General features: G+C 47.3%; 1 protein-coding gene across 2 annotated transcripts in view; it reads right to left on the bottom strand.

Annotated features, from left to right (window-relative positions):
* Tead1 (TEA domain transcription factor 1) overlaps positions 1-26,953 on the bottom strand; it is a 220,993-nt gene that overhangs the window by 27,552 nt on the left and 166,488 nt on the right. The window contains 6 exon segments of one of the 2 annotated variants that reach the window (NM_001198589.2): positions 1,706-1,879; positions 15,404-15,528; positions 17,250-17,311; positions 18,143-18,189; positions 19,061-19,195; positions 19,977-19,988. In NM_001198589.2, coding sequence (NP_001185518.1) covers positions 1,706-1,879; positions 15,404-15,528; positions 17,250-17,311; positions 18,143-18,189; positions 19,061-19,195; positions 19,977-19,988 — 555 coding nt within the window. 2 annotated transcript variants of the gene reach the window in all.

Genomic DNA, 26,953 nt, shown 5'->3' with positions numbered 1-26,953 from the left:
GAACAAACAAGCGGGATTCCAAGGAACCCAATCGGTGCTAAGCTTACAAGAAATCCCTGAGCACTCACTCGAATCCTTACAAATAACCACCACTTAGAAATGTGGCTAGTGTAACTTTCTCAGGCTGCCCTGTGTTAATGTGGCCACACCCATCCAAGTCTCAATGCTGATGGCACAGTCGTGTAACCTAGTCACCATAGAGGTTTGGAAAAGTTGAATAAATTTAATATGCAAATTCCTCAAAGGAATGTAAATCATACATTCTTTTCTTCAATCTACCCATTTGTTTCCACACTGGCTAGACTTTTTTTCCCCTAGGACATATGCTTGGTATCACAAATATGGAGAATCTTAGGGTGACAAACCCTGGGACCCATAGGGAGTTAAGCTGCCTGGACATAGGGAGGCGTATTGAGGTTGACAGATCTGATAGCAAGCGCCAGGCCCCGAGCCTCAAGCAGTTGGTCCACTGTCATGCCCAGGTCTGCCTCTTTAGTTGGATATGAGACAAATTCCACTTACAGCATGAAATCTATGTAAAGCACTCAGCCCGCTCCTAACACACAGCAGGCATTCAATAAATGGAAGCCACTCTGTGAATAAGGTCCCCTGGGGGCATTCAGAGTCCAGAGGGAAGCTGAACACATGTTCCAATAATTATGACCCAGCAAGAGAACTGATTAACCACAAAATGGAACAGGGGTAAAGGGGAAAAAAATCAATGGCCTGCGTCAGAAGGAAGGGGCTGAGACAGGAAGGAGCTGGCTTGCTGGCCGCAGACGAAAAGAAAATGGTGTCTGGAACAGTACGAGGGTATGTAGGTACACAGAATGGAAGGGAAGTCTGAGGGCTTGCACGACCCAGGAGGAAAGTGCCTTGGAAGCAAGTCACTGGAGCCTTAAATGGCACACAAAAGGACATAAACCTTGAAGCTTCCTGTTGTACACTGGGTACTCACCAACTCTCAATCCTAGTGGTTTGTCTCCCATGCTCCCCACCCAGGACCCACATACACCCATGTCTATACTGGCCCACACTGGACCACTGGGAGCAAAGAGACTTAGAGCTTCTTCCAGAGGTGACAGGACATCAGCCAGCCCAGGCACCAGGGAAAATTCAAATGACCTGTGTCCCGTGCAAACAGGAACAAATTTTCTTTTTTTCTCTTTTGGTGTGTGCAGGCCAGAGGACATCCTCAGATATGGTTCCTCAAGAGCCATCCCCCTTGGTTCTTTGGTCTCTCACTGGTCTGGAGCTCACTAAGCAGGTCAGAGAAGTACACAGAGCCTCCTGTCTGTGCCTCCCCAGGATGAGACACAGGCTCCACGCCTGTCTATCTAACACGAGTGTGGGGGATCATACCCAGATCCCTGTGCTGTATGTATGGCTAACACTGCACTGTGGAGTCACTTTCCCAGCCCAGGAAAGAAGTGGCTACTGTCAAAGTCACTGTGTAGTCTCTCTGACACTTAGAAAATCTTGAGGCACACAACTCTATCTTCCAGCAAAAGTCAGAGATCACTTGATTGATGGGGTGAAAATCAGAAGAAAGGGGGCAGGCAATGTCTCAAGTTTTGCATTCTGACTCCAGCCACCTGTGAGTTACCACATGGGCAAGCCCAGGACACACCCAGCCAGTCAGTGTGGGGCCACGACCGGCTACACTGCACCTCCTCATAGGAACCGGGAAGCATGGTCTACTCACCCAGAATTTGACAAGGAAGAAGGCGTTTTGAGGGCCCTTTCCAAACAGTTCTTTCAAGCCACCTTTCTTTTCAGGAAATTTGTCATATATCTGACGAATGTCCACGGATTCGAGCAACGGGTCGCTGTAAGAATGGTTGGCATGCCCGATGTGCACGAAGAGGTGTTTGTTGTACTGCAAGAAACCATCGGAGACATTCCCATTACCAACTTTTTCCATAAAATGGGAACTCACCTGTGTGAATGGAGCATGAGTGGGAATCTTCAAATTCCCCTCTGAAACGATTCACGCACTTATAGAAAAGTCATTAGAGCGTAGAGAAAAATGACCGTTGTCTAACCATTGTCTCCAGGCAATGGTAAGTCTCCCAAACGCCTAAGGAAAGCCTCTCAGGACATCAACTACCAAACTAAGAAACAGTCCTACTATCCAGCCTCATCTGGCTCACTCTTTACATCTCCTTACCCACGACATAAACTGCCTATGATTACAGCTGCTGACAGCATCACCCACAATGCACCCTTAGCCCCGCTTTTCAAGTAGGGGTGGGCACAGCCATCTGGTTGATGGCACACACGGCAAAAATCAGAGTCCTGAGCCTCTGGGTCAATAGCCATCTTAGGAAACCATACAAAACCTCTGTGTGATGGGCTGGTCACACAGCTGAGGGCAAAGTGAGGGCCAGGAATAAAGAGTCTCCAAAGCCAAACAGGGACAGAAAGAAAAAAGCAGAGGTCAGCAGGGAACGAAGAAAGTCATTTACTCACAAAGAGCACTCTCTCTTCCCTTGCCTTGCTATAAACTCTCATGTGTTTTATAAGGTTTGCTGGTTGTTTGGGAAGAACTGTTGGTACCACTGTTGGCACCACACCTGGCGTAAGACCTTGTACAGGAAATACAAAGGCATGTATATGTCCTGATCCTCAACAATTATTTAGACCTCGCCAGTGCCTGGACCCCACTCTCACTACACTGGAATCTCTGAGAATTGACACCTAGCACAGGCCATTTTTAAAGTTCCTTTGTGAGGTCAATATTTAGCTGAATACAAAGCTACTGTCTAGACTCTTGATACCAGACACTTCAGGCCTGCATTTCCCACCTAGTGGCATGGCCCAAAATGTCCAGGAGTGCAGGGGCTCCATCCAGGAGAACTCAGGGAATCACAAGGGATATTACAGCTCCAGTTCTTCACAAAGGAGAGTCCCTCTCCACCCTAACAAGGCTTAAGCCAATTGTTTACCAACTATGACCCTGAGTGAGACTATGACAGTAATATTCAAATTGTTGAATGTTTCCAAATGTTCTACCGCCCAGTGGTGATAAAGAAGGTAGAGTCCAGATTCAGCCATTTCAAGGACAAACCCTAGGCCCCGTGTATGTTATCTGTGGCAGCAGCCTTGCCTCTTTAGTGTCCCATGAGTGGTAGCAATGATGGAATGATTCTCACAGTGTTGTCAGAAGGTTTAAACGACACCATACTTCAAAGTTTGTCACAGATCCTAGAGCCAATGAAAAGCAAGCACTCAAATGGAACTCTTGAGATTCACAGTGAATACTTGCATACTAGAAGTACTGCCATAAAGGAAGTGTTTTGGGGCCATGAATAATTCGGTTTCCTCAACTGGACTTGCTATAAACTCTAGAAATACACCCTGAGGAGTGCTGGCTGGTATCCTGACTTTTGTCCAAGAGAAGAACACTGAGAAAGAGAAGGAAGGGCGTCTCATCTGATGCCAGCATCCCATACACAGTAAGACTGGGTGGATAAACTGTCCCTGCACAACAGCTGATGCCAAGAGGTCAAGAAGGTGAACTTTAACACACTCCAATGGTGGCCAAGAAGGGACAGCTGTGTTGTTTGACCCTAAAAGACACTACCACCTTCATGAGAGCAGCTGGGATTGCCTCCTAGAGACCTTCAAGATCTGGCTTGTTAAGGTTCCCTTCATCAGACCCTTGAGAGCTCTTTGCTACTACTGCACTATACACAACCCCTCGCAAACACCCTTTAAGTGAGCCCAGTGGATTCAGGGGTTGCCAAGTTGGACTTGAATGACATCTTTACTGATTTGTTGTTGATGTCTAATCTGGGGTCAGGAGATGTTTTCATTTCCCCAAAATGGGTTCATACAACAAGTTTGAGAACCACGGTGTGGACCAGGCATAACAACGGAGACCTCTGAGCTTCCTGTGTACACTGGCAGTGCAGAGCTGGTACAGTAGAAGAGTTTCAAGATGTGAGGCAACTACAGGCAGGTGGACCTTGGCATAAAGCCTGCCAGACACCAAGCAGTCGATAAACAGGCTGTGAAGACCACCAATGGTCTGGGGTAGGAATAGTCACTGCATTCTGAAGGAGAAAGAAAATATCCACCCAGCTGAAGGTTTAAATGCTGGAGCTGGACCCTTAGAGTCAGCTGCTTCAGGGGAGCCTGACCTCTTGCCTGTGCAGAAGGAAGTAAGGACCAGGTCTGGTGTCCCCAAGCAGTTGTGAGTCATACCTTTCCTTGCTGCAGTGGACTTCATACTCTCCTTAAGAGAGGAGGAAACACGAGCTGAAGTTACACACTGCTGCCTGAGGCCACACATTCAGAAATAGGTCTGGAATTAAGAATAAAGCTTGGGCCTTTGAAAGCCAGGTTTTGTTCTGCACAAGACACCAGCACTGTCTCCCAGAAGAGCTACCTATGCTTCCAATGTGCAGTCAACTGCTCCTGAAAGCTGAATGAGGAGAAAGGCTGAAGCGCATTTCCCAAGTCCGTGAAATTAAATTAGAATTCTAGATCAAGCCCTAAGTGCAGTGGACCGAGTCTTCAAAGCTTTCTATTTTGAGGATGTGACCTCTATGCCTGAGGGGCTGAAAGGGACAGAGAAGAGACAGAGAAGCCGGAGCTGTCTCCCCAAGGCTGGAGATTTGAAACCAGACCTTGGCCAGGGCTGTCTGCAGGCTTTATTGCTGCCAAGGGGTGACTCTATTTCTAAGAATACAAAGGACTGGAGAAGGAGACCACAGCATGGAACAAACAGACCTAGCTCTCCCCTCAACTCAACCTGGGCAGGTCATGAGTCCTGGCCGAAATTCCAAAGGGCAAAATGAAGGAAGCCAACTGATGTGCTTGAGCTAAATGAGTTTAAATGAAATCAAAATTCTAAAGAACACCGGATGATACTAGCTGCCTCCTTCCTGAAAAAACCCAAAGGGTGGTGCTCTCCCTAAAAGTGACACACACACCCAAAAGGCAGGGCAGGGAAGCACTTTCAAAAGAAGGCAGCTGCTGAGTGACCTGCCCCAAGGCCCAGGACTGTGTATGATTCTAAAGAACACAACCAGCTCAGATGAAAACAATAACATGTAAAAAATAAAGGTGGAAGGAGAGAACTAAATGCACAAAGCTGTCCTCTAGCCTCCTCATGTATCCCCCAGCACATGCCAACCAGCGCTCACACACAAACCACAAAAAATAAAACATTCAAAAAATAAAATTTCACAGGCATTTAACAGCTATAAAGAGTCACCCCAGGGGCTGGAGAGATGGCTCAGTGGTTAAGAGCACTGGCCTTTCTTCCAGAGGTCCTGAGTTCAATTCCCAGCAACTACATGGTGGCTCACAACCATCTACAATGTGATCTAGTGCCCTTTTCTGGCATGCACGTGTACATGCAGACAGAAAACCAAAAAGAAAAAAGTCACCCAAAATGTAGATTTTAGTAGAACAACCAACATGCCTATCAGCTGGTGTCTGTCCACCAGACACTGAGCTAGCAGCACTGATCCATAAGCAAGCACTAAAGCTGCTTTTCTTCACAGGCAAAGCTGAGAGCCTACAGAGCAGCTCGCAGTCATCTACAACTCGAGCTTCAGGGCTGCGGCCTCCGTGGGTTTCAGGCTTCTACCTGTACCATGCATGCAAAACACTTGCACACACAAAAGAAGAATAAATTTATCTACAAAACAACAACAACACCTCCCACACATCTTCCATGAACCATAGTGTCTTTCCAACCAGTATCTGGCAGAGTCCACCCAGAAAATATGAATGATTTTATAAACTTAAACCATACAAATCAGGTTACCCATTTACGTGAGAGCAGAGTCCACATTCAGAGGCAGGAGGCTTCAGAAAACTGACCATTCTGAAGTTTTTTGGTAGCTACGGGATACATTTCTAATATTCAGAGAAGGGCTCATCCCAGAAGGACCTGGCCAGGAACAGGGTCAATAAGGATGTGGGGAGTGCACTCATGGATGGGTCGTAGAAAGAAAAACGGGCCTGAGATTTCTCTATTGGAACATCCAGAGAAAGTTGTACTAGAAGTGGGGTGTGTGTGTACACGTGGAGCAACTAGGAAGACACTTGTGTAAATAAAAAACAAAAAACAAAAAAAAAACAAAACAAAATAAAAACTAGACAGATTAAAAAAAGAGGCAATCACACTGGGAGCAATTTTTAAAAAAGAAAGGGTGCTAACAGATCAGATCGTGGTATTAAAAATAAAAGCAGTTTGTAGGGGCTGGGGATTTAGCTCAGTGGTAGAGCGCTTACCTAGGAAGCGCAAGGCCCTGGGTTCGGTCCCCAGCTCCGAAAAAAAAAAAAAGAACCAAAAAAAAAAAAAAAAAAAAAAAGCAGTTTGTAATATAAAGGCAAAGTAAAATTAAACCCAAAATTCTGATAAGCTACATGAAAGAGTTAGGAAAGCAGACCGTAAGCTGGAATTTTAAATGTAGCACTGGCTAAGCATAGGGTTAAATCCCTATTCACCCACAGTGAGAAGTCAGTGAGTGTTTTCCCAAACAAACAAACAAACATTGAAAGTCTGAAGACCTGAGTTCTATCACACGACAGAAGGGAACTGATACCACACACTCACACTCACATACACACACACACATACACACACACTCACACTCACACACACTCACACACACACAGACACATACACACACAGACACATACACACACACATACACACACACTCACACTCACACACACTCACACACACACAGACACATACACACACAGACACATACACACACACTCACATACACTCACACACACAGACACATACACACACACTCACACACACACAGACACATACACACACTCACACACAGACACATACACACACACTCACACTTACACACACACACAGACACATACACACACACTCACACAGATAGCAAATTACATCTAAAAAAAAAAACAAAACTGAAGAAGTGACTGCAAGGGCTGTCCATAGCTGTCACTAATAGGGGGACTGGCAGGTGAGAACACAAGGTGACACATGGCTGTGTCCGTGGGCCATGTGGTTGAATCTGCCTTAGCTTAAATAAATAGTCCTTGCAAAACAGCCATGCAACATGACAGGTGGGATGAGGAGGGGACAAAGCAAAAGGAAAGAGAAGCGTGGTTTTCAGGACGTCTGTTATGCACTGGCTCCAAGCTTCCCGGCTGGGTCACCCCATCGAGCTCTCCTGTGTGCATGTGAGATTTCCAGAACAGGCAGACCACTTGGGATCTGAGGAGTTTCTCAGCTCCACTTTCTACCGCTGTGACCCTAGTCTGTCTTCACGGTCACGAAGAGCCTGAAAGGGTGAATGAAGGGTGGACAGTCCCCCTCGCGGAAGCAAGGTTTCCGTCTTCCAGTCCATGTTCCATTTGCCCTTCGATGCCTATGGAAACCATCGAGACCTGGACCTAGAGTTAGTTGGCTGAGATCTCGGTCTGGATTTGCTGCCGACTCCATCCACTTTCTAGAAACTTCCGGCTGGGGCTTTCAGCCACTCTATCCTAGCTGCCTCCATTCTAAGGAGGTTGCTGCCCTGCATGAGCATCCGGGGATTAGTGAGAGAACGCATGGAAGCTGCATTATCAACCCGGGCCTGTCCAAGAGTCCGTCATGAATACTCTTCATTCCATAGTTGTGACGGTCCCCTGCTTCAGCAGAGATAATCAGTGTGGTCCCTTAAACAACAAGGAAATGGAAAGACGGCTTAAACCAGAAATGGAGGGTGGGAAGCTCCAGGCTCATCAGGGTGATTCCCACTGTCATGAGGTCACTCATTATCACTACTGGAGCTGAGGTGGGCTCTGAGTTTCCCTTCAGATAGCAGACTCCATCCCTGGAGACTCCTTTAGAAAAGGAAGCAAAAGAGGTCTGTCCTCCAAAATGAGATGGAACAGCTGGGGTATACTCAATTGGAGACAAAGAGGGACGTAGATCGCAGTGGCTACTGGGGCTTCACTGCTTTCCTCTCTCTCCTCAGTAATAGAAAAGAAAAGGAGGGAGGAGAAAGATGGGGAGGTGAGGGAAGGGGAGGGGAGGGGTGGGGAGGGGAGACCTTACAAATAACCCTCTGAGCCCTGGGATAGAAGTGAGAGCTGCACTACACCATACCACCTGCAGGTGGCAATCTTTTCCTAAACTTCTCCTAAAAATTTCAAGTATTTGAAGAACTTAGTAAAACCTTGAAAAATGACTGCTGTCAAATAATACCAAGAGAAAAATTATAATCCACTTAGGAATTTAAAGAAACCAAGACAAATAACTCATGTCGAAGGATACTAACGTCTAAGCTGAATCAGAATGAGGACAAATCACCTGCATTTGCTTCCTGTCACGCTCCAGCCCGGACTGTCTGTCCAGGCAGCCTCAGGGTGGCCTGGGCAGCCTTTGATGGCAGGAGTGGGAATGGAGTCAAGCCAAGAAAGTGACTTGCAGATTCAGCCAGGAGAGGATGGGGGATTGCATGGGTGTCTATGGGGCTGCCAAGAGAAGGTGAACCAGGAGTTTCCAGCAGGCTATGTCCCTTGTAGTTTCGGGATGTGATACCTCCTGCTTCCTATTTCCACCCAGTGTAGCTGAAGAGATGCAAAGGCTGAAACGAAGGGTACTCACCGGGAAGGCAAGCGCATGGTGGGGGAGGGGGGTGACCGGCCAAGAAAAGCAGATGGAGCCTGGCTGGGCCTCTGTGAAATGCCTATAAAACCTGCATTTCCAGATGCTTTCAATTGCTTCTTCCCCACAGGCTAATGAAGAAAGAGGGTGAGTTCCCAGAGCAGCTCAGAAAATATAAACCACCCAGAGGACAGACTGCAGCCATGGGAAACTGTGCTGGTGTGGGACAACTTCGCATCATCCAGTGTAGTGTGAGCTGAGGGACCACACCACGCCAGGCCATCATGCAGAGCCTTGGATGATACCCCATCTCTCAGGTCCTCCTGGAAGAGACACCCACCCAGACCCAGCCGACCATCCATCCAAGCTGCAGCACCCCTGCCCCGCACCCCCAAGGTCTGGAGGGCTAGATGTGCTTTGGGATGATGCAGTTTGTGTTAAGGATATTAAGAATGCACAGGTAGGGATCTATGTGCGAGCTGTGCCACATGACACATGTTGCTCATCATTCCACGCTGTGTCATCTGAACACAAAAATGACACCTATGGCTGGGTCTCATCCAGGGGTCAATGTAAAGGTCAAGTGAAAGAGAGAGATGCAACAGAGTCTGAAAGAGACCTGCCCAGCTGGCCAGACCCCTCAGTGAGACAGTAAGTGCCCTAGCAGCCTCTACACAGTCTGGGCCCGGAAGCTTCAGCTGACACAGTACCTTGTCCCAATCACCCAGGCCAGACGCAAGGATAGTTAGAAATCTAGAAATCCAGCCCGGGGCCCCATCCTCACCCTCAACCCTCCACCCTCCTCTCACACAAAGACTCCTAGATGCTCATTTCCTTTTACTTGTTCTGATGACATTTCCCAAACCAACCAACGTCAGAACTGCGGTCTGACAAAGGAATTCTACAGGATCTGGGAATTTAAGCTTTTGAAAGGAGCTATAAAGATAAGAAAATTAAATCATCTTTGGGCCTATGCTGGCCCAAGCACTTTACTGGAAGGAGTCAGGTTATCTGATGGTACATCTGTGGAACATTGGTAAGAGCTGGGTCAGTGGTCAGTCTCCTCAGAGAACTCGGGCTCCCTTAGGCAAGGAGGACTGATGACTCACACCACAGCCCAGGGCCCCAGCTCCAGACTCACAGAGAGATGAGGAGCAGAATCCAGGCTCTGCAAGCTCCCCAGCCTAGGCACGCTTCAGCAGTTCTCCCATCTACAGAACCCAAGTGTCTGAACTCTCCTCCCCCTGTACCCATACGATCATCTGTGAGCTGTCTATCCTCTCACTGAAAAAAACTCTGTGGGAGGACACTTGTCCATGTAGCGACCTCCTAGTTATTAGTAATTGATTGCTTGGACTTTCCCTAAAGTGCCTCAAGCCATTGGCTTTTGATTCAGAGTTCAAACAGAGCACCCTTTCATCCACGTATGAATTGCTTCAATGCTACCTAAGCTCTCTAAGGCTGGGTCCCAACACCAATGCCAACATCTTGCTTAGTTTGAGGCTGACAGGAAACTGCATTAGGAGCTTCCTCTCCTGCTCAATGCTCTTCTGCATTTCATCGGTATGCTCAGCCATTCCAGGTACCTGCTCTCTCTTGCAGCAGCCTAATCCCCAAGGTTTTGTCCTCACTACCCACCATCTGGTCCTATTTCCCATGATCTCATTTTTAAGACCAGTTCAAAAAACATTTTGGCATTGTTTGATTTACCTAAAGACAGCACCAAAGTGTAACTGAGATAGTCAGTTATTCAGAGACCCTACACCAAGCCTGGAGACAGGCTCACACAGCGATAAGAAGTCAAGGAACCCTATCTTTGCATGCAATACGTCATTAGAGTGAGGCAGAGGAGTTCAGGTGAGGACATTCTTTGTTTCTCGGCTTCACAGAATGCTGGAACACTGGTTCCTCTCTCCATCCACAAAGGGACTGGTATCACCAAGCCTTTCTCCTGGAAGGCTCACACTTTGGGGACAAAATGCCTAGCACAGTGTTGATGGTGTGTCCAAGGAAGGACTGGTGATGACTACCACACAGGTACACAAAAGGCAAACTCAGGAGGGCCTGACCTGGTCAAGGGTACTCCAGTGACACATCTGAGAGGGCTGGACCATGTGTCAGCCATCTCCTCTCCCCGTGTCCCCTTCCCTAATACAGCCGTCACTTAAGCAACCCTGCACACTCCCCTTTCCTGATCTCGGCTCCTGGTCATTCCAGCACTCAGACCACAGTAGACATGAAACACAGAACCCGAGGGCCAGGGAAAGACTGACAGGGAGGGGTTGTGCTGTGGGTGAGTAGAGGGCAATGCTCAACTAAAGGAACCTTCCTTGTCCCAGGACCAAGATGGGGCAGGGACTGAGGAACTATCCAAGCTTTACCAGGCACACAGGATACAACGCACAGCTTTCCTACTCTGAGATTTTGTTTATACAAAGAAGCAACTGCCAAACACTCTCTCAAGACACTGGCCCCGATTGCAGGACTGGCCCTTTAAATTACCTGGCTACGAGCAGGAGACTACACTTCTTAAGCCCCATGAAGCACAACTGTGAAACCATGTAGAAAGTGTATTTTCAAGCATCCACAACCATTTCTAAAACAGTCTTTGTTTTTTAGGTTCTTCCTTCTTTTCTTCACCCTCTGCTGTTTTTCTCTCAGCTTTTAGTGGAGCCAAAGGTAACAGAGGGACTGCCTTGCTGGTTTTCTACCAACACAAACAACTACCAACTTGGGGAAGTGCTGCCATCTGCTGCACACAGGACCCGATGCCAGCAGGGGGCGTGCACCCACCCATTATTCTTCCATTAGAGCCTCACAGCCTTCGGCCACAGACACAATTCCTCAGACATAAATGGACCAGACAGCCTTCTGGTCACAATCTCAGGACTCAAGATTCATCTGACCTGGATATGAATCCCATTTCTAGTATCAGATGGCAACCTAACATTAGACAAACTACTTCATAAGGATTAAGTAAGCTAACACACAGTGTGGGCACACAGGGAAGCTTTAAGAGGCACTGGTCATAACTGCTCATTAAAGTAGCACTGTGCATGACTGACAAACCTGAGAAGTCCCGAGGTGAGCCAGCAGGGTCTCACACAAGGCTGGTACTGAATGTGCAGCCCTGTACCAGGGAGGCAGGCTAGGTTCCATTCTCTTAGGCAGCCAAGCAATCACAGTACACAAGACCAGGGTTCAAAGCAGCCTAGGAGACAGAATCCGGTCAAGCCTCTTATCCAGGAAGAGGTAGTGACCTATTTCAGTGGCGAGCTACAGAGTATAAACTAGTTCACCAACACTGTGCCTGGCTGCTTTGTTTCTGTTTTGCTCTAGTGAGAGCGGAAGTTCTCCTCCTGTGAATATTCTTCAAGATTATTTTATTTCAATTACATATGTGCACGTGTGTCTGTGTGTAGGATGTACAGAGGAGCACAGGTGCAGAGCCCTGGTGAGCCACCGGATATAGTGCTGTGAAGTTAGCACCAGCGCTCTGTGAGAGCAGAGAGTATCCTTCAGCTTAGCGCCATCTCGAGCCTGCATGGCTCACCTCCCTGTGATGTAAGTGAGCCCACACTGCTGCAGAGAAACGGAAAACACACACCTGCAAGTTGGCATGGAGCAAAGACCTGGAGACTCCAACTGCAACATTTAATTTGGTTATGGTCCTTGAATTATTGGCCACTTTGCTGGTTTCCTTATCAAATTAATGTGTTTAATGGTTTCACATTGAATTTTAACTATTTCCAAACGTTTTTAAAATATACCAATAGAGTATTTTAGATGACCTTAATGTTTCTATCTTAGAACAAAAATGCAATGAAGTTAATGTCACTGAAAGTCTCAAGAACCAAAGAAATCATCCACATGTTTCAAATATTTCAGCCTAATCTTAATTCTGAAGCAGCACTCGGGCCTATCATGGGACAGCACAGGGCGTTTGCCTTGTGAGGTCATTGCAAAGGCTGGTGCTTGAGATGCTGTCAGATGCTTTAAATAACTTGGATAATTCCCTTTTACTTCAACGTGTCAATTACCACTTTTCTCAGAACAAAAAGCATACGTAGGGCCTTCATGCTTTCACTAAATCAAAGGTACACAATTCTCAGCTTCTACACATGCTACTCGAGGTGGCTTACAATTCCTGATGGATCCACAGAATGACAGTAAAGTCCTGATCCTCCTGTCTCTATCTCCCAAATGCTGGGATATAGACACACACCATCACACTCAGGTAACATGGTGCTGGCAATCAAACCCAAGGCTCCACGCACGCTAGGCAAGCACGCTACCAACTGAGCCTGTCCCTGTATACTCATCTGCACACACTTAACTGCAAAGTGGGTGTGCAAAGAAATGAAAGAGTAGGGAACACAAAATTATGATTTCAGTGGGTGAAATTATTAAACATTATACCCCAAGTCAAAAATAATCAAGATACATTAGAAAGTATTTTCATGGTCTGAAACTATACTGTCTTGGTGTTAAGATGCTGTGGGTAGAATCCAGGGCCTTGCATGTACATACTAAATAAGCGCTCTCCAACTAAGCTACATTTCTAGCCTTGAAAAGGTGGACATTTTAAACTAAGATCAAGTAACTTCCATTTGTAAAGATTTTAGTTTTCACTATGTTTCTGTGTGATGTCTCTTTCCGTACACGTGCCTTTGAGGGCCAGAAGAGGGCACAGAAGAGTTGAGGATGGGTGAGTTCTCTACAGGAGCAGTACATGAAGAGCAAGCAACGTTCAATTGTGAGGAAAAGGAGTAATTTTACATCGGCACTTAGTAGGCCCTGGCAGACTACGCTTAGTTGGCCCTCAGTGTACTTTTTTATTCAGTTTGGGAGCTCAGTCTATGGAACGGTACCATCTACATTTCCTGAACAGTGAAGTATAAAACCACTTATATGTACATAATCTCTGATTTAAATGAAGGGGAGGGCCTGTGTAGGCTCTAGGGGAATTGAGCATCTGAAGCTTCTAGAATGTTCCACCCACACTGAGGGGCCGTGGTCATAAGGCATATTTCAAACATCAGCAATTGGGCACAGGGCGAGAGCCAGGCTCATCGGGGACTATCGAGGGCCATGCATGCAGTTCAGAGGGCCTTCAGCATGGGTGTGATGAGAGAACACTTCAGAAAAGTGTAGTCTGGTCCTTCTGTTTGCTAACTACATACCGTAAGTCACCAAATGTGCCTGACCTGTTTCCTCCTCTGCAAAATGAGGAAAACGGAACCTATCTGAAAGAGACAAATGATGGACTCAATGGCAAAGCACTCTGAAACAAACACAGACACAGGGGGAAGGCCAGTCCAGTCTCCAAGCAGACACTACAAGGAGGTGACCTATGTCATCAAAGTGCTCCCACCTGTGTGGACCATTAGCCCAGCAGGCCATTCTTCCTGGGTGGCTTCCTGCACTGGAGAAGAGCACACCAGGCAGCCTCAACCTTGCGCCGGTCTCAAGAGCCCCAGTTTTTGTGTCTACTTTACGTCATCGCAGCCCTGTTTTCTGACAGCCCTCAGAGTAACAGGTGGATATATCAGAGGCCCCCATACGAGCTCTCGGTGTACAGTGGTAACATGTGGTACACTGCCTAACCTTGGGCACCTCTGCACCCAGTCAAGCAGAAGCTTGGAAGGTCACCTCTAAGGCTCACCATTAGAGTGACTAGTACATGCAGGTATGACAAACTGTGTGCTCATCTCTGTGCACCTTCCTCTCCGCCCTCTCTTACTTCTCTCCCATAGGGTCTCACTATATAGTCCTGGCTGCCCTAGAACTCACTATATAGACCAGGCTAGCCTCAAACTCAGACATCCACCTGCCTCTGTGTGTGCCACCATGGCCAGCCTCTGGTTCTTTCTCTAGAAAACAGATGATAGCAAGACCCACAAACCTAACATGTCCCCCGAAGAGGTCAGTGCTGGGAGATACAGAGTGTGGAGAAAGGAGTTGGTGAGGATCCCAAACACTAACTCATGATTGTTTCAATTGCTGCCTGGGGCTCACCCACACACAGATGCAACCCTCACACTCAGAGCCAAGGAGTGGGCGCGAACAAAGGGTACAAGCTTATGGGGGGCGAGGAAGAAAGGAGGCTCACATATGCATGGGATGATGCGTACAAGATGGAGTGGGCGGGGAAGGAAAAGAAGAAAATGACAGACAGAGTCCAGATGCCTGTGTTTCTGGTATTTACAACATGACAAGGCGCTGCAGTCTACAGTAGCTATCAAAGCACCAACATTACTTCTGAGAAGATAATTGCGTTTTTCACTTTTTTAGGGTGTGGGGTGTGGGGTGTGGGTGGGGCTTAGAAATACCAGATAATATGATTGGTTGTTTAGCCTTTAGCCTTTTAGGATGAATGTTTAACCCAGAAGATATAACTATGTGACTAAAGAAGATACTAATTCAGGGTTCACACTTCTAACTGTACAGATACTTTATATCCCATCAGCCACACAAGGCTCAATATGTACTCCCTGTTGCTAAATTTTATGATACAAGCCTGGTGAGGCCTGCCCTCCAGCCAAGGTACCCCCTGGAGCTTGTGGTCTACACGGCAATAAACACTGACCTCTCATATTGGAAGATATGAGAAGATACCTGCCAACAGCCTCCTTCTCCCTGGGTGAGGAAGTGTGGCCTGGTGGCTCCGTATGCTTTTACACAGGACATTTCACACATGTGTAAGGGAAGGGGTCAGTAAGGGACAGAGCACAGGGTGAAGACATGAGCAGGCATGGAAGCATTTCCTGCTAGCCACACCCCTCTAAGTACACTCACCGAGTCTGGGTCTCTCTGCTGCTCAAGGAAAGCTGAGAATTCCACCAGGCGAAGCTTGGTTGTGCCAATGGATCGGCCCTGCCAGGCAGGAACTGAGGGAGCTGGGGCTGATGCAGGCTCAAACCCTGAAATAACAATTGTCACCTTTACACAAGTCAACCTGCACCTCCCTCCAGACCTCCATGGGGCAGAATTCTGAACACAGAGGACCAAGAAGGGAAGGACACATCCTTCCACTGCTGGCACTCAGGCTGGGTGACACTCTAGCTGGGGCTTTTGCAGATAGTGACAGCTAAGCAGACTGCATGAAGTGCATCATGAAGCCAGCCTCAGGTAAGCTTCAAGAGGAGCTGTGGCAGGGGACAATGTGATGATTCAGGTCTGTTGTTGTTTCGATTAAATGTGGAATCACCATGGAGAAGCATCTGTGAAGTTTAACTGAAGCAGAGGAAAGACCCTCCCTAAGTGTGCACAGCACCATCACACAGCTAGGGTCTTGAACAGCGAAGAACAGAAAGAGAGCTGAGCATCAGCATTCACTCTGCTTCCTCCAGTGGACATGATGGGACACTCCTCCCTCTATGATGTCACTGCCATGACGGGACTATACCCTCAAACTATACGAACCCAAACAAACCATTCCTCTCTCTGCTTGCTTGTATAGGTATTTTGCCACAGCAACCAATATTGACAGCTAATCCTGGGTAAAGGGGACTGGCTGGGGAGCAAGCTAAGAATGGTGGAAACATCCAGGGAAAGGTTTGTGAAGGCATCCTGTGAAGCCAGGACCCAGAGTACACTGCTTGTATTGGCTCATCTTCTATCTCAAGACCATGCTCACCAGCACTATCGAACGTTCCCTGAGAGAGGGGGCTCAGGAGAAGGAGAACCAGATGGGTCATTCAGATTCACTTTCTGCTATGAGCTTGCATGTAAGCCCTCTCTTACAGGAGGGAACCAACAGGGAACTGAACTTCACTACCTAAGAAAGCTTAAGTAGGGCTGGAGAGATGGCTCAGTGGTTAAGAGCACTGACTGCTCTTCCAGAGGTCCTGAGTTCAAATCCCAGCAACCACATGGTGGCTCACAACCATCTGTAATGAGATCTGATGCTCTCTTCTGGTGTCTGAAGACAGCTACAGTGTACTCACATACATAAAATAAATAAATAAATCTTAAAAAAAAAAAAGAAAGCTTAAGTAATCTGTGCCTGACTCAGTGACATGATTTGGCAGCTTCTGACCACAACAACTTCCCCTTCTAAGTGGGGCCCAGCGTCGTAAGTGAAAGTGGTCAGGCTTCCTGTTTCCTGACAGTCCCACAGAAAGAGCTCTTAGAAGAAAGGGGTTTTTTAAAATCTTTTTTTTTTTTTTTTTTTTGGAGCTGAGGACCGAACCCAGGGCCTTGCGCTTGCTAGGTAAGCGCTCTACCACTGAGCTAAATCCCCAACCCCTTAAAATCTGTTTTTATTTACTTACTTTGATCATCTAAGTATGCCTGCATATATGTACGTGCACCATGTGCATGCCTGATGCTTGCAGGTAAGAAAAGAGCATAGACTATATTCCCTGGAACTGGATTAAGAAATGTTTATAACATTCCCATGTTGGTACCAGGAAACAAACCCAGGTCCTCCACAGTGGCAATCCCAGCTCCTGAGCACTAGCCATCTCTCTAGGCCCCAGGAGAAGGAACTCTTGAGTAAAGAAACCCAGGGCCTGATGATGAGAGACCTCCCTTAGGGAAAAGAAGAGAGGCAGCTGCTGACTAAGACCTGTATCACTGCACTGGGACAAAAGAGGCCCCACTGCCCCTCACCCCTCATCCCAGAAGCAGGAAGACTCACCTGGAATGGGGGCTGTGACTGCTGGCTGGATGGGGTAGGCCTGCTGCACAAAGGGCTTGACGCTGGGGGAAAAAATGGTTAGCAAGAGTCAAATTTACGGGATGCAGTGGTGGCTACTGCCCAAGCCTGGCCCTGGCCTGCAGTAGACTTCCCCATCATCCCTTCTGCCTGGCTCCCTCCCTCCCTGCAGTGGGATGCCCATGCCACGCAGAGCTGTATCCACCTAAAGGAAGTTTCTACTTCCTTAGGAGAGGCCACTCAGCAGGCTGTTGAGTACAAACACCCTCAAGGATGTGGTGTGACTGGAGTGGGCCTGGCTTCCCACAGTGTAGCAGATACCCATGGAGTGTACTTCTCATCCCTGAACAGACCGATGTCAACTGTCATGGCCGGGGGGTGTTTAAGGAGGCCATGAGACAGGGTCTCCCGCCTCTAGACCACTAGGCCAAACATATATAAAGAAAATTCCTTTCTGTTTTACCCCCAAGCTTCCCTTGACTCCCGTGGGCTGAGCTTGCTCTTTGGATTCAAGGGCTCTCTGGAATTTTCTATCAGGCACTCCTATCACAGGGTCATCCACAATGGAAAGAGACCACTCTCTCTCAGATGAGGAAGACCCTGGTGCTGCAGCCAAAGTCATGAAGGATAACAGATCTAATTCAAGTGCCTAGCTGTGTTGTTGCTAATACTGCAGGTGGGAGAAAGGAATCTATACCATTGCTAACTCTCAAAGGTGGGTCCCTTTCCACGTCCTGGAACATGGGGACATAAGGAGGGTCAAACTTCTGATTGACTGTCTCTTCTCCCTTAATCCCTGACAAAGCCTGGTACAGTAAAATGTCCCCCAGGGTGGGACGCCTAGCCTCTGTCATCTGGGGCCTTCAAAGACTTACTCTTGTGAGGATCCTGGCTGTCCTGTCTGTATCATCCCAGGCCAGAACTGGAAGGCAAAAGGCAAAGGCTTTAGGGTTATGAGTTCTCATCAAAACACACTGTAACATGTTCAAATTATCTGCTGAAGAACACCAGATTCCTGGAGTCCGATGTGGTCAGTGCAGCGCTCAAGACCATAGCCTACCCCAGGGAGCTTCCTTCAGCCACTGAGTCCTGAAAACTCTCGTAAGGCCAAGAGGCAATGTGGAAGCACTGCAGTTTGTACTGCAAGGGCTTCCTGCACAACCCACAGTTGTGTAGCTCCCAAGGTCCAATGGAGCAACACAAAGACTTGAAACGAAAAAGTCAAAGTGTGGAGAAGCAACTAGGACACTTGTCTTTGCTGTGAGCATTCCTAAGCCTTTGGTAGAATCCTGACACCACTGCTTATCTAAATGACCAAGTCACATCTAATGGTGCCTCACAACGAGTAACCTCAGCCTTGTCACCTATAAAATGGGCATGGAACTGAGACTACTGCAGATGGCTCTGGGGTGAAACCAGATGTATCAGCTGTCAATCATCCACCTATTTATCTATCCACCTACCATCTTTCATCTATCTTTTATTCTGTCTACTCATCTGTCTACCTATCCATCTATCCATCTATCATCTACCCAGCTCCCTGCCCATCTACCTATTCCATGATATTGTCTAAGGGCCTCACTCATGACAGGCAGGTGCTCTACTGAGCCACATCCTCAGTCCCTTTTCACCCTAGTTTTAGACAGGGTTGCATCAAGTTGGGCAGGCTGACCCTGAACTTACTATACAGTCCAAGGAGGCTTTAAAACATGTGAGCCTCCATGTGAGCCTCCTGGGCACTGCGCTGCTACGCCCACGGTGGCCATCGTTTGTGCACTCAGGTACTAACTTACCCCCGGGCCCCCTGGGAAGGTGGGGCGGGGAATCCCAGGCAGCCCCAGCTTGTTGTGGATGGCGGTAGCTGAGACGATCTGGGCTGATGACATGGCAGCCATGTGCTGCAGGGCCTTGTCCTTGGCAGTCTGATCCTTGAAGATGACAGTGACACACTGACTTAATAGAGAACACATGTCTACCGTGCGGGTTAAACAGTACGAGCACAAAGACTAAAATACAGAGTCACACAGGAGCCATGAAAGCACACATGCACAGAGAGAAATCAACACGGCCAGGAGGCAGTGACTCTGGCTTATGGGACTAGGGCTACTAGCAGGCAACAGCTAGTGGCAAGCTTGGGTTTTAAACCCGTGATCCATTTTTCCATTACACAGGAAGTCAAACAATATAATCACTGTTTCTACTTCCAGAAAAATTCTCAATGGCTAATCACACCAAAGGTAGGGGTGACCCTACTTTCAAGTGAAAGGTCACCAGCAGGGGTAGGGCCATCTATAGACCGAAGAGAGCACTATTTGGGTGCCTGCTGTCATTGGGCCACAGTGCCAGGCCCCTGCTGGGGTCATCCAAGGCCCAGGAACCCTGGCAGACATCTGTGGAGGGGCAGCTCAAAAAGCAGCAGACGGGCAGGGGAGCAGCCAAGCAGCATGCTGTCGGGGCACATGCTATGGGGCTAAGGCTACAGTGGTTCCTTTACCAAAGCTCAGGGTGTGGGGGATGCTACAGTGTTTCCTTTTGAAAATGGATCTTTTCTACAAAGCCAAGATTGGTAACATAAAACTAGCCCAAAAAAAAGAAAAGAAAAAAGAAAAAGAAAAGAAAGAAAGAAGAAAGAAAAAGATAAAAAGATAAAATAAAATTCTGCCAAGCACAGCTAAAATACAGAATACTCAGTTCAAAGAACATACTTACCATGCTTGTTACCTGGATACAATAATAAACAGTTTGTTAAAAGGATCACATACAAAGGCAGGGTTACTTTTCTTCTTCAGTTAAAAAAAAGCATGTATCACAACATTCATGTGTATAAAAATGCATATGCGAATGTGTCGATTCTTATACTTTAGGACTAAGCTATCCAGATGCTACCTAACAGCCAACACTCACAGAACTGACCACCCAACTCCCTGGATGTGGGGCTATGTGGTGTCCCCATTATGGATGGAGCAATGGTCAGGCCTTGTGTGTGGCAGGACCCACGGGAGCATGCAGAACTGAGGGGTCTAAACTCAGAACCCAGAGGTCACTGGAGCAGGAACAAAGTAGTCACAGCAACAAAGACTGTGGTGCCTCCCGCCAAGCTGCCACTCAAGAGTCTACGGGTGAGGACACAACAGTGGCTGAGACACAACAGAAATGCCAGCCAGGAGGCAGCTACCATGTTTGCAGAGCTAACCAAAGGTGAGGAACAAACAAGCCGAGCTGCCAAAGGGAAGGTCAAGAGAAGCTTGAAAAAGGAATCAGACTAGAAAACAATTCTGGAAGCTTCTGGCAAGGATACATTCGCTTCTCCAAAGTGTGGACAGCACGTTGCCCCAGCATACCAGGAACACCATGAAACGTTTTTAAAGTCAAGGGACAGATTCTCAAAGAATAAAAATATTCTATTACAGAATATTTTTGAGAGGGAAGAATGAGAAGGGGGAGTAGGAGGAGAAGGAGGAGGAGCTAAACGTGCACTTTTACATTTCTGCACTTTGTATCTGAAAGCTAGTGAGTCCGCTCTCCAGGCTGTCCCTGCCTACTGGGAATGTCTGACAGGCTATGGCACTTTCTGCATCAAGGACACAGTGAAGACCTGGGGATGCTTGTTTGCTGGTCCCTGCTAGAATGGCCTAGTGTGGTTAGAAATGTTGTTTCATATCTCCTCACTAGCAGGCACTCTTTAAGCCAGGCCTTATTAGCTACCCAGTAAAACCTCTAACCTGAAGCCTGTCTGACTGAAGCTGAGGCAATTAAAATTTAAAATTTAAAATTACACACGCGCGCGCACACGCACACACACGCGCACGCGCACACACACACACACACACAGAGATGGAATTTTTTTATTATAGGCTGGAAGTATCATAGTATCCTAAAGCAGAGCTTACTTAGGGGAGCACACACAGGTGTCAGTGCCAGTTCGCTCACTTTGAAAGCCCTGTGGCTTCAGCTGGCCCCACCCACCCCCTTAGCAGGAATGGAAGGGCAGTGAGCATGGCTCTGCTCTACACAGTAAAGAAGGCCTGACACCAATACACACTGGCTAAGTTTGCTTTGAACCCATCACGTTGGACTTCAGCCCTGAAGCCACTTAACCCCTAGTGAGAGGTTATAAAAGCTCTCTGGGGTAATTTGCTGTGACTGAGGTAATGGCAGAGGAATGGCCATGGGTGCCTTCCCCAGGCATCACATCTTCTTCCGGCTGGCCCCAGAATGGGGTGGTTTGGAAAAGAGAAGCCCAGACTTTTATCCTGCCTGGCTGTTGTGAATTCTGAAGAACTACAAAATTGTCTCATGAGAAAGCCATGCAGCCTCTCAGAGACCTAGGAGTTCTTGTGTTTATTAGGTGCTTATGAGAGGTGGTTCTGTCTCACCAGTGTGGAATATGGTTGGTGCATTTTAGTGAGAAACCATAGCCCAGGTAGGGAGAAGAATGAGCACCTTAAACCTCTAAGACCTACTGACATGGGACCTGCTGGAAACATTTCTCGTTGCCAGGTATGTTCAAAGGTTCTTCAAAATGTCCATGAAGGATTGATAGTTTTCCTTAAAATTTTTGTAAAGCATTTACTAGGTATATATTTACCTGCATACGGAGTCAGAACAGCTTGTAGGAGCTGGTTCTCTCCCTGGGAGAGCCCGATTGAACCCAGATCAGGCCTGGGAGCCAGTGCCTTTTTCTTTACCTGCTGAGCCATCTCGCCAGCCACACTGAGGAAGTCGGTGAGGGCGGGGGCCGGCTGAGTGTGCAGGAGACCTCGACTCTCTTTGTTGCCTAACTCTCAGAGCCTCAGAACATGATCTAATTCACCTATTTAATGGCTACTGGCCACTCTGTCTAGAAGGTGCATAAATAAAAACAAAGTCCAAAGGCAGGAGAGCAGAGCTATTGTCTTCTGTGATTTCTTTAGCACCCCGTGCTTTCCAGAAGCCAAGCACACACAGTTGGGAAGTCAAGTGCCTGGCTTCTTCCCTTCCTAGGGCAAGTCACATGACACCTTTTACTTTCTTCACTTACGAAGGATTTCACCTTCATAGCTTACATCTTCTGGTCTCATTATAGATGTGTGCATTTGTAACTGTGAGGGTGGCTAGTGAATTCCATTATAACCAGCACATCGTATTCTATAAGGCCACTGAACTAACGACCAGCAGCAACCAAATAGTTTTTTCAATCCTGGGCACCTCTTGGCTTTCTGTCTGTCAGGACAGGCAGCTACGTGTGGGACGGAAATATTATCTCAAGTAGTGGCTCCTGCACTTGACCCACCTGCCTGTGAATGGGCAATTTTCTGTAAATGGACTAAAATGTCCTCTCCCGATTCCTACCTATTCGTTGAATTTCACAGCAGTAGCCCTTCATCTACAATATACGTGTAAAAATTAAGAGGGCTATGTTGTGTGTGGCTGGGGGTGAGGGGGCTAAAATCCTGAAGTAACCCTGGAGACAGATAATAAGCACTGGCAGGGTTCTGTGAAAAACAGGGAGAGAGCTTGTCCTCAGACCCTCTTACCTTAGACTGGAGTTGAGAAAGATGATCTCTCGGCTGTCGTTTACAGCCCCAAGATCCGGGCCTGGCTTTAGAAAAATTATCACCCTAAGTGTCAAACCTGGGTAAATTGCCTGCCCGAGTCACTAATATTCTGGCCTTTTATCTGTTGGCTCCTCTCACCCTTATTAAAAAGGAGAGGGGCTGATGGACCTAGTAAGTCTTGGTGCAGGCAAGAAACGTGAACCACACTCACACACCAAATTAATTTCACTCTAAGATGTATTTACATCTCTCAGTGTCTCTGAGATGAGGATGAGATTTACAAAGGGTAAGAGAACTGTTTTATCTTAAAACACTGTAGGAAGTCAATAATGAGTTATGTTCCATGTGTGTGTGTGTGTGTGTGTGTGTGTGTGTGTGTGTGAGAGAGAGAGAGAGAGAGAGACAGAGAGACAGAGAGAGAGAGACAGAGAGAGAGACAGAGAGAGAGACAGAGAGACAGAGAGAGAGGTCTAGAGAGAGACAGAGAGAGTGTGCATGCGTGCGTGTTCAGGAAAACAGGAGAAGAATAAAAAGTCTCAGGGGAAAACCTAGGACAAGTTCATACTCTGCTCCTCTCAAGCCTGTGGCCTGCAGAACTCCACCAGAATAGCAAACACTGCCCAAAGACGCTGGTAAATTCTAGGTTAGCAGTCTCATTATCTACTTTCTTCCTCACCATTCAATTGATGCCACCTAGAATCCCTGCCCCTGTCCAGTTCAGCTGAGTCTCTCATAAACTCCTCGGCCTGGAACTTTGCAAACTGTTAGCAAGTAAACGGGCTTTCATGTTTCATGAAGCTGAGCTCTGTTCTGCTGACTGCCTCTCCTTCATGATCACAATGGATGTGGTGTGAGGGAAATGCCTGTATGGAATATACATGTTGGGAAGGCAGCAATGTGGATGCACATGGCTGAGGAGGACTGTATGAACTAGCCTCTGGCTACTGCACAGATTGATCCCTCCTTGCTCATTGCGTTCCCAGCACCCATTGGCTTGCAAATGATCTCATCTCTCCACATTGCCCACAGACAAACTTTGAGGGTAATAAACATAGAGAGAATGCATGCTCCCATGTGAAGTGTCTCCCGGCTGCCATCCATTAATGAGTAGCATGCTAAACACAGCATAGAGAGAGCCTGTAAAGTTCTAATACAGAGATTATACGGTGTGTATATACAAACCATCTAACAGGCCAATTTATTTATGAACTATCATCTCAGAAATTCATATGGAAATATTAGTAACACTACAGGAAAAAACATGTATAGTCACAGAGACCATGGAGTAAAAGAGTTGTCATAAGCTATTAAATGTTTTCCTGTAAACATATTTTCCCCAGCAACATAAAATTGTAATGGAAGGGAGGGAAAACAGCAATTTGATGAAAAACCACACTTTTTCCCCAGCAGAAAAGGACAAAACACAAAAGATACTTCTCTGAGAATTACTTTTGCAGATGTTTCTAATCAAGCATAGTGTGGATTCACGTGACCTCTGCAATAATTAGCCGTGACTCTTGAGCAGATAAACATCACAAAAACACAAGGTGGTCTGGGGAAACGATGGGGCACTTGAATGTTTTCTAGCCATGATCTCTAATTTGCTTATCAGTGCAGAAGGCGGGAGCAAATACAATAGGGGCGACTCTGGTCAGACCATAGCCGCTGTGGAGGAGGGAAGGCACATTCAGCACTGGCCTGACTTGCTGCCTAATGAGTAGCAATTAATTCATTGCATTGTATTTCGAAATGCCGAAGACTCCATTCACATCAAAGAAAAAATTTTCAAGGCTTTTACACATTGTTCACTTTCAAATGTACAGAGCTATGTTTAGCACTGTGTCATTGTCCACAGCGGTTCTTTTCTTTCTGATGTGGGCCTCCAGCTCTCACAAAGAACTACAGAGGAGGAGCCAGGAAGGTGATCCTCCAGACTGTCCTAGGAATGGAGGATGTAGGCCAGCTACTGACAGGGAGCTAGGTGTTGAGGGAAAGATGCCTTCCTGTTCCTGCCCTTTTGTCTGGGGGCTGGCATCTGAGTTCTAGGGTGAGAGCTATCTTTGCCATATCCTTCACAGAAAGGCCAGCTGTGGGGAGCCCATGCACCCCACCTTCAGTCATGGATGAGAACCCTTCTGAGTCATTCTATGAGGAACTTAGGCTTTGGCGCCAGACAGACTAAAAATCAGGGTCAGATCTGCAATCCCATGCAGGTCACAAAGCTTTTGTAAGCCCTTATTGCTCCTCTTTGCTAAAGCAGGGACAAAGGCAGCTCAGCTCAGACAAGATGGTTTCCCACTGGCCCACCCTCTAGGCTTCTTCTCCTGCTATGACTTGCTGCTCAGGAGCTCTGGTCTTTACTGCACAATTTTAGTTACAACTTTATTCTAGAGTATTCTCTGATAGACACTGGAGGCTTCTTAGCAAGCAAGAGATCGCTCAATTCAGAATAGGGCTGCCTCCGTTTACCCTACAAAATCTTCTAGGCTTGGCTCAAAACAGAAAGGCAAACAGATCTAGTGCTGGGTTCACACTCAGCCCCGCACAGCCACATTCCTGGTGGAGACTCTGATTCCTTCCTGCATCAGCTAAAGTACCTATGAAGTCATAGGACTCATGTCATCATGTCATGATGGCGAAGAACCTGAAGACTGGAACCTGGAAGAAGGTGACATGGTTTCCCAAACCCAAGAAATGGCCAAGAGGATGCAGGTTCCCATCAAGGCTTGGGACCTTGTGTTCTGTTCAAGTCCTACTCCTCATGTGCGGCCTAGGGAGCACAGCATGTCTCCCTCCCCTGGAGCAACAACAACAACCGTATGCAGGTTGCACTTAAGCAATGCCCCCATGACGTTCTTGAACTTGGAGGAATGAAATCAGCCATTTGAACCTTAAGCTCTCTGCCATGATCAAGATAACTCTTCACTGTATGATTTCTACTGTCATCCTTCAGCCATCTTCATGGGCTCCTCTTGAGCGTCTCCTGGAAGTGGCCCAAAGCATCCTTCCTGCTCTGATGCACTGTTTCTTGGTGTCTTCCCTATTTCTCTTCTTTTTATGCAGTTAGAGAGCCAACCACACCAGGCAAGCCCTCAGCCATGAGCTACATCCCAGTCTATCTCACTCTCTTCTTATATCTCTCCATATGATCATGGCCTGCATCTGGGGTCATCTCGAATGACTAGGTCAGTCTGCTGACCGCCTTGTCTTGTGTCAGTGTTGAGGGCACCAGCAAGAACTCTTGGTAGACAATGAGTGACCACCAGCTGAATTCAACTCTGTCTGGGGCAAGAGGAGGACGGAGTTCTCAGTTGGTTTATTTTCTCAAGGTGACAAAGACTTGAAGGTGCGGGAAGAGGGAGGGGGCTGAGTTTAGTTAAGAAAGAAGAGAGGTTGGAGGAAATTAGAAAGAGTATACAGGATGATGTTTCTCTGTTTGATTAAGTGTTTTGTTTTTTTTTTTTAATAAAAAAAAAAAAACTCTCCTGTGAAGTAGATGAACCTGGGTGTTATGTTTTGGTTTTTGAGACGTAGCAATGGTCACCCTCGGAGGCTGACCTTAAATCCAGTCCTCCTGCCTCCCAAGCACTGATTACACATATGAGCAAGCACACCTGAGCAGGTACCAACTTTTTACACTTAAGTAACAGATTCATAGTTCATTTTGATACACTCCAAGCTTTTAAGAAGCTGGGGGGGGGGTGTCTCTCGGGCTGTCTGTCTCTCTGTGTGCCTCTCTCTCCTCCTTCTCCCTTGCATAGGTGCACCCACCCCTCCTTCCCTCCCTCTCCACCTTATTATTCTGAGACAAGGTACACTGACTGCCTGAAGCCAGCACATGGACCCCGAGGGATCTATCAACCCAGCACTAGGACTGTAGACACATTGCTGCTATGAATCTAAATCTAAACTCGGGTCCTCCTGTTTGCTTGGCAAGGGCTTTGCTGATTCAGCTACTTCGCAGCTCTTAAAAAGCTATGTTTTAAGTGTGTTACTGAAAATCTTGTTCAGGGGTCTGGAGAGATGGCTCAGCAGCTAAGAAAACTGGCGGATCTTCCAGACGTCTGAAGTTTAATTCCCAGCATTGACAAGATGGCTCATAACTGCCTGTAAGTAATCCAATGCCATCTTCTGGTGTGCTGCCAAACA

Source organism: Rattus norvegicus, chromosome 1 (genome assembly GCF_021556685.1).
Source record: "Rattus norvegicus strain SHRSP/BbbUtx chromosome 1, alternate assembly SHRSP_T2T, whole genome shotgun sequence".
Taxonomy (NCBI): Eukaryota; Metazoa; Chordata; class Mammalia; order Rodentia; family Muridae; genus Rattus; species Rattus norvegicus.
This window is presented reverse-complemented; position numbering and strand designations above follow the sequence as displayed.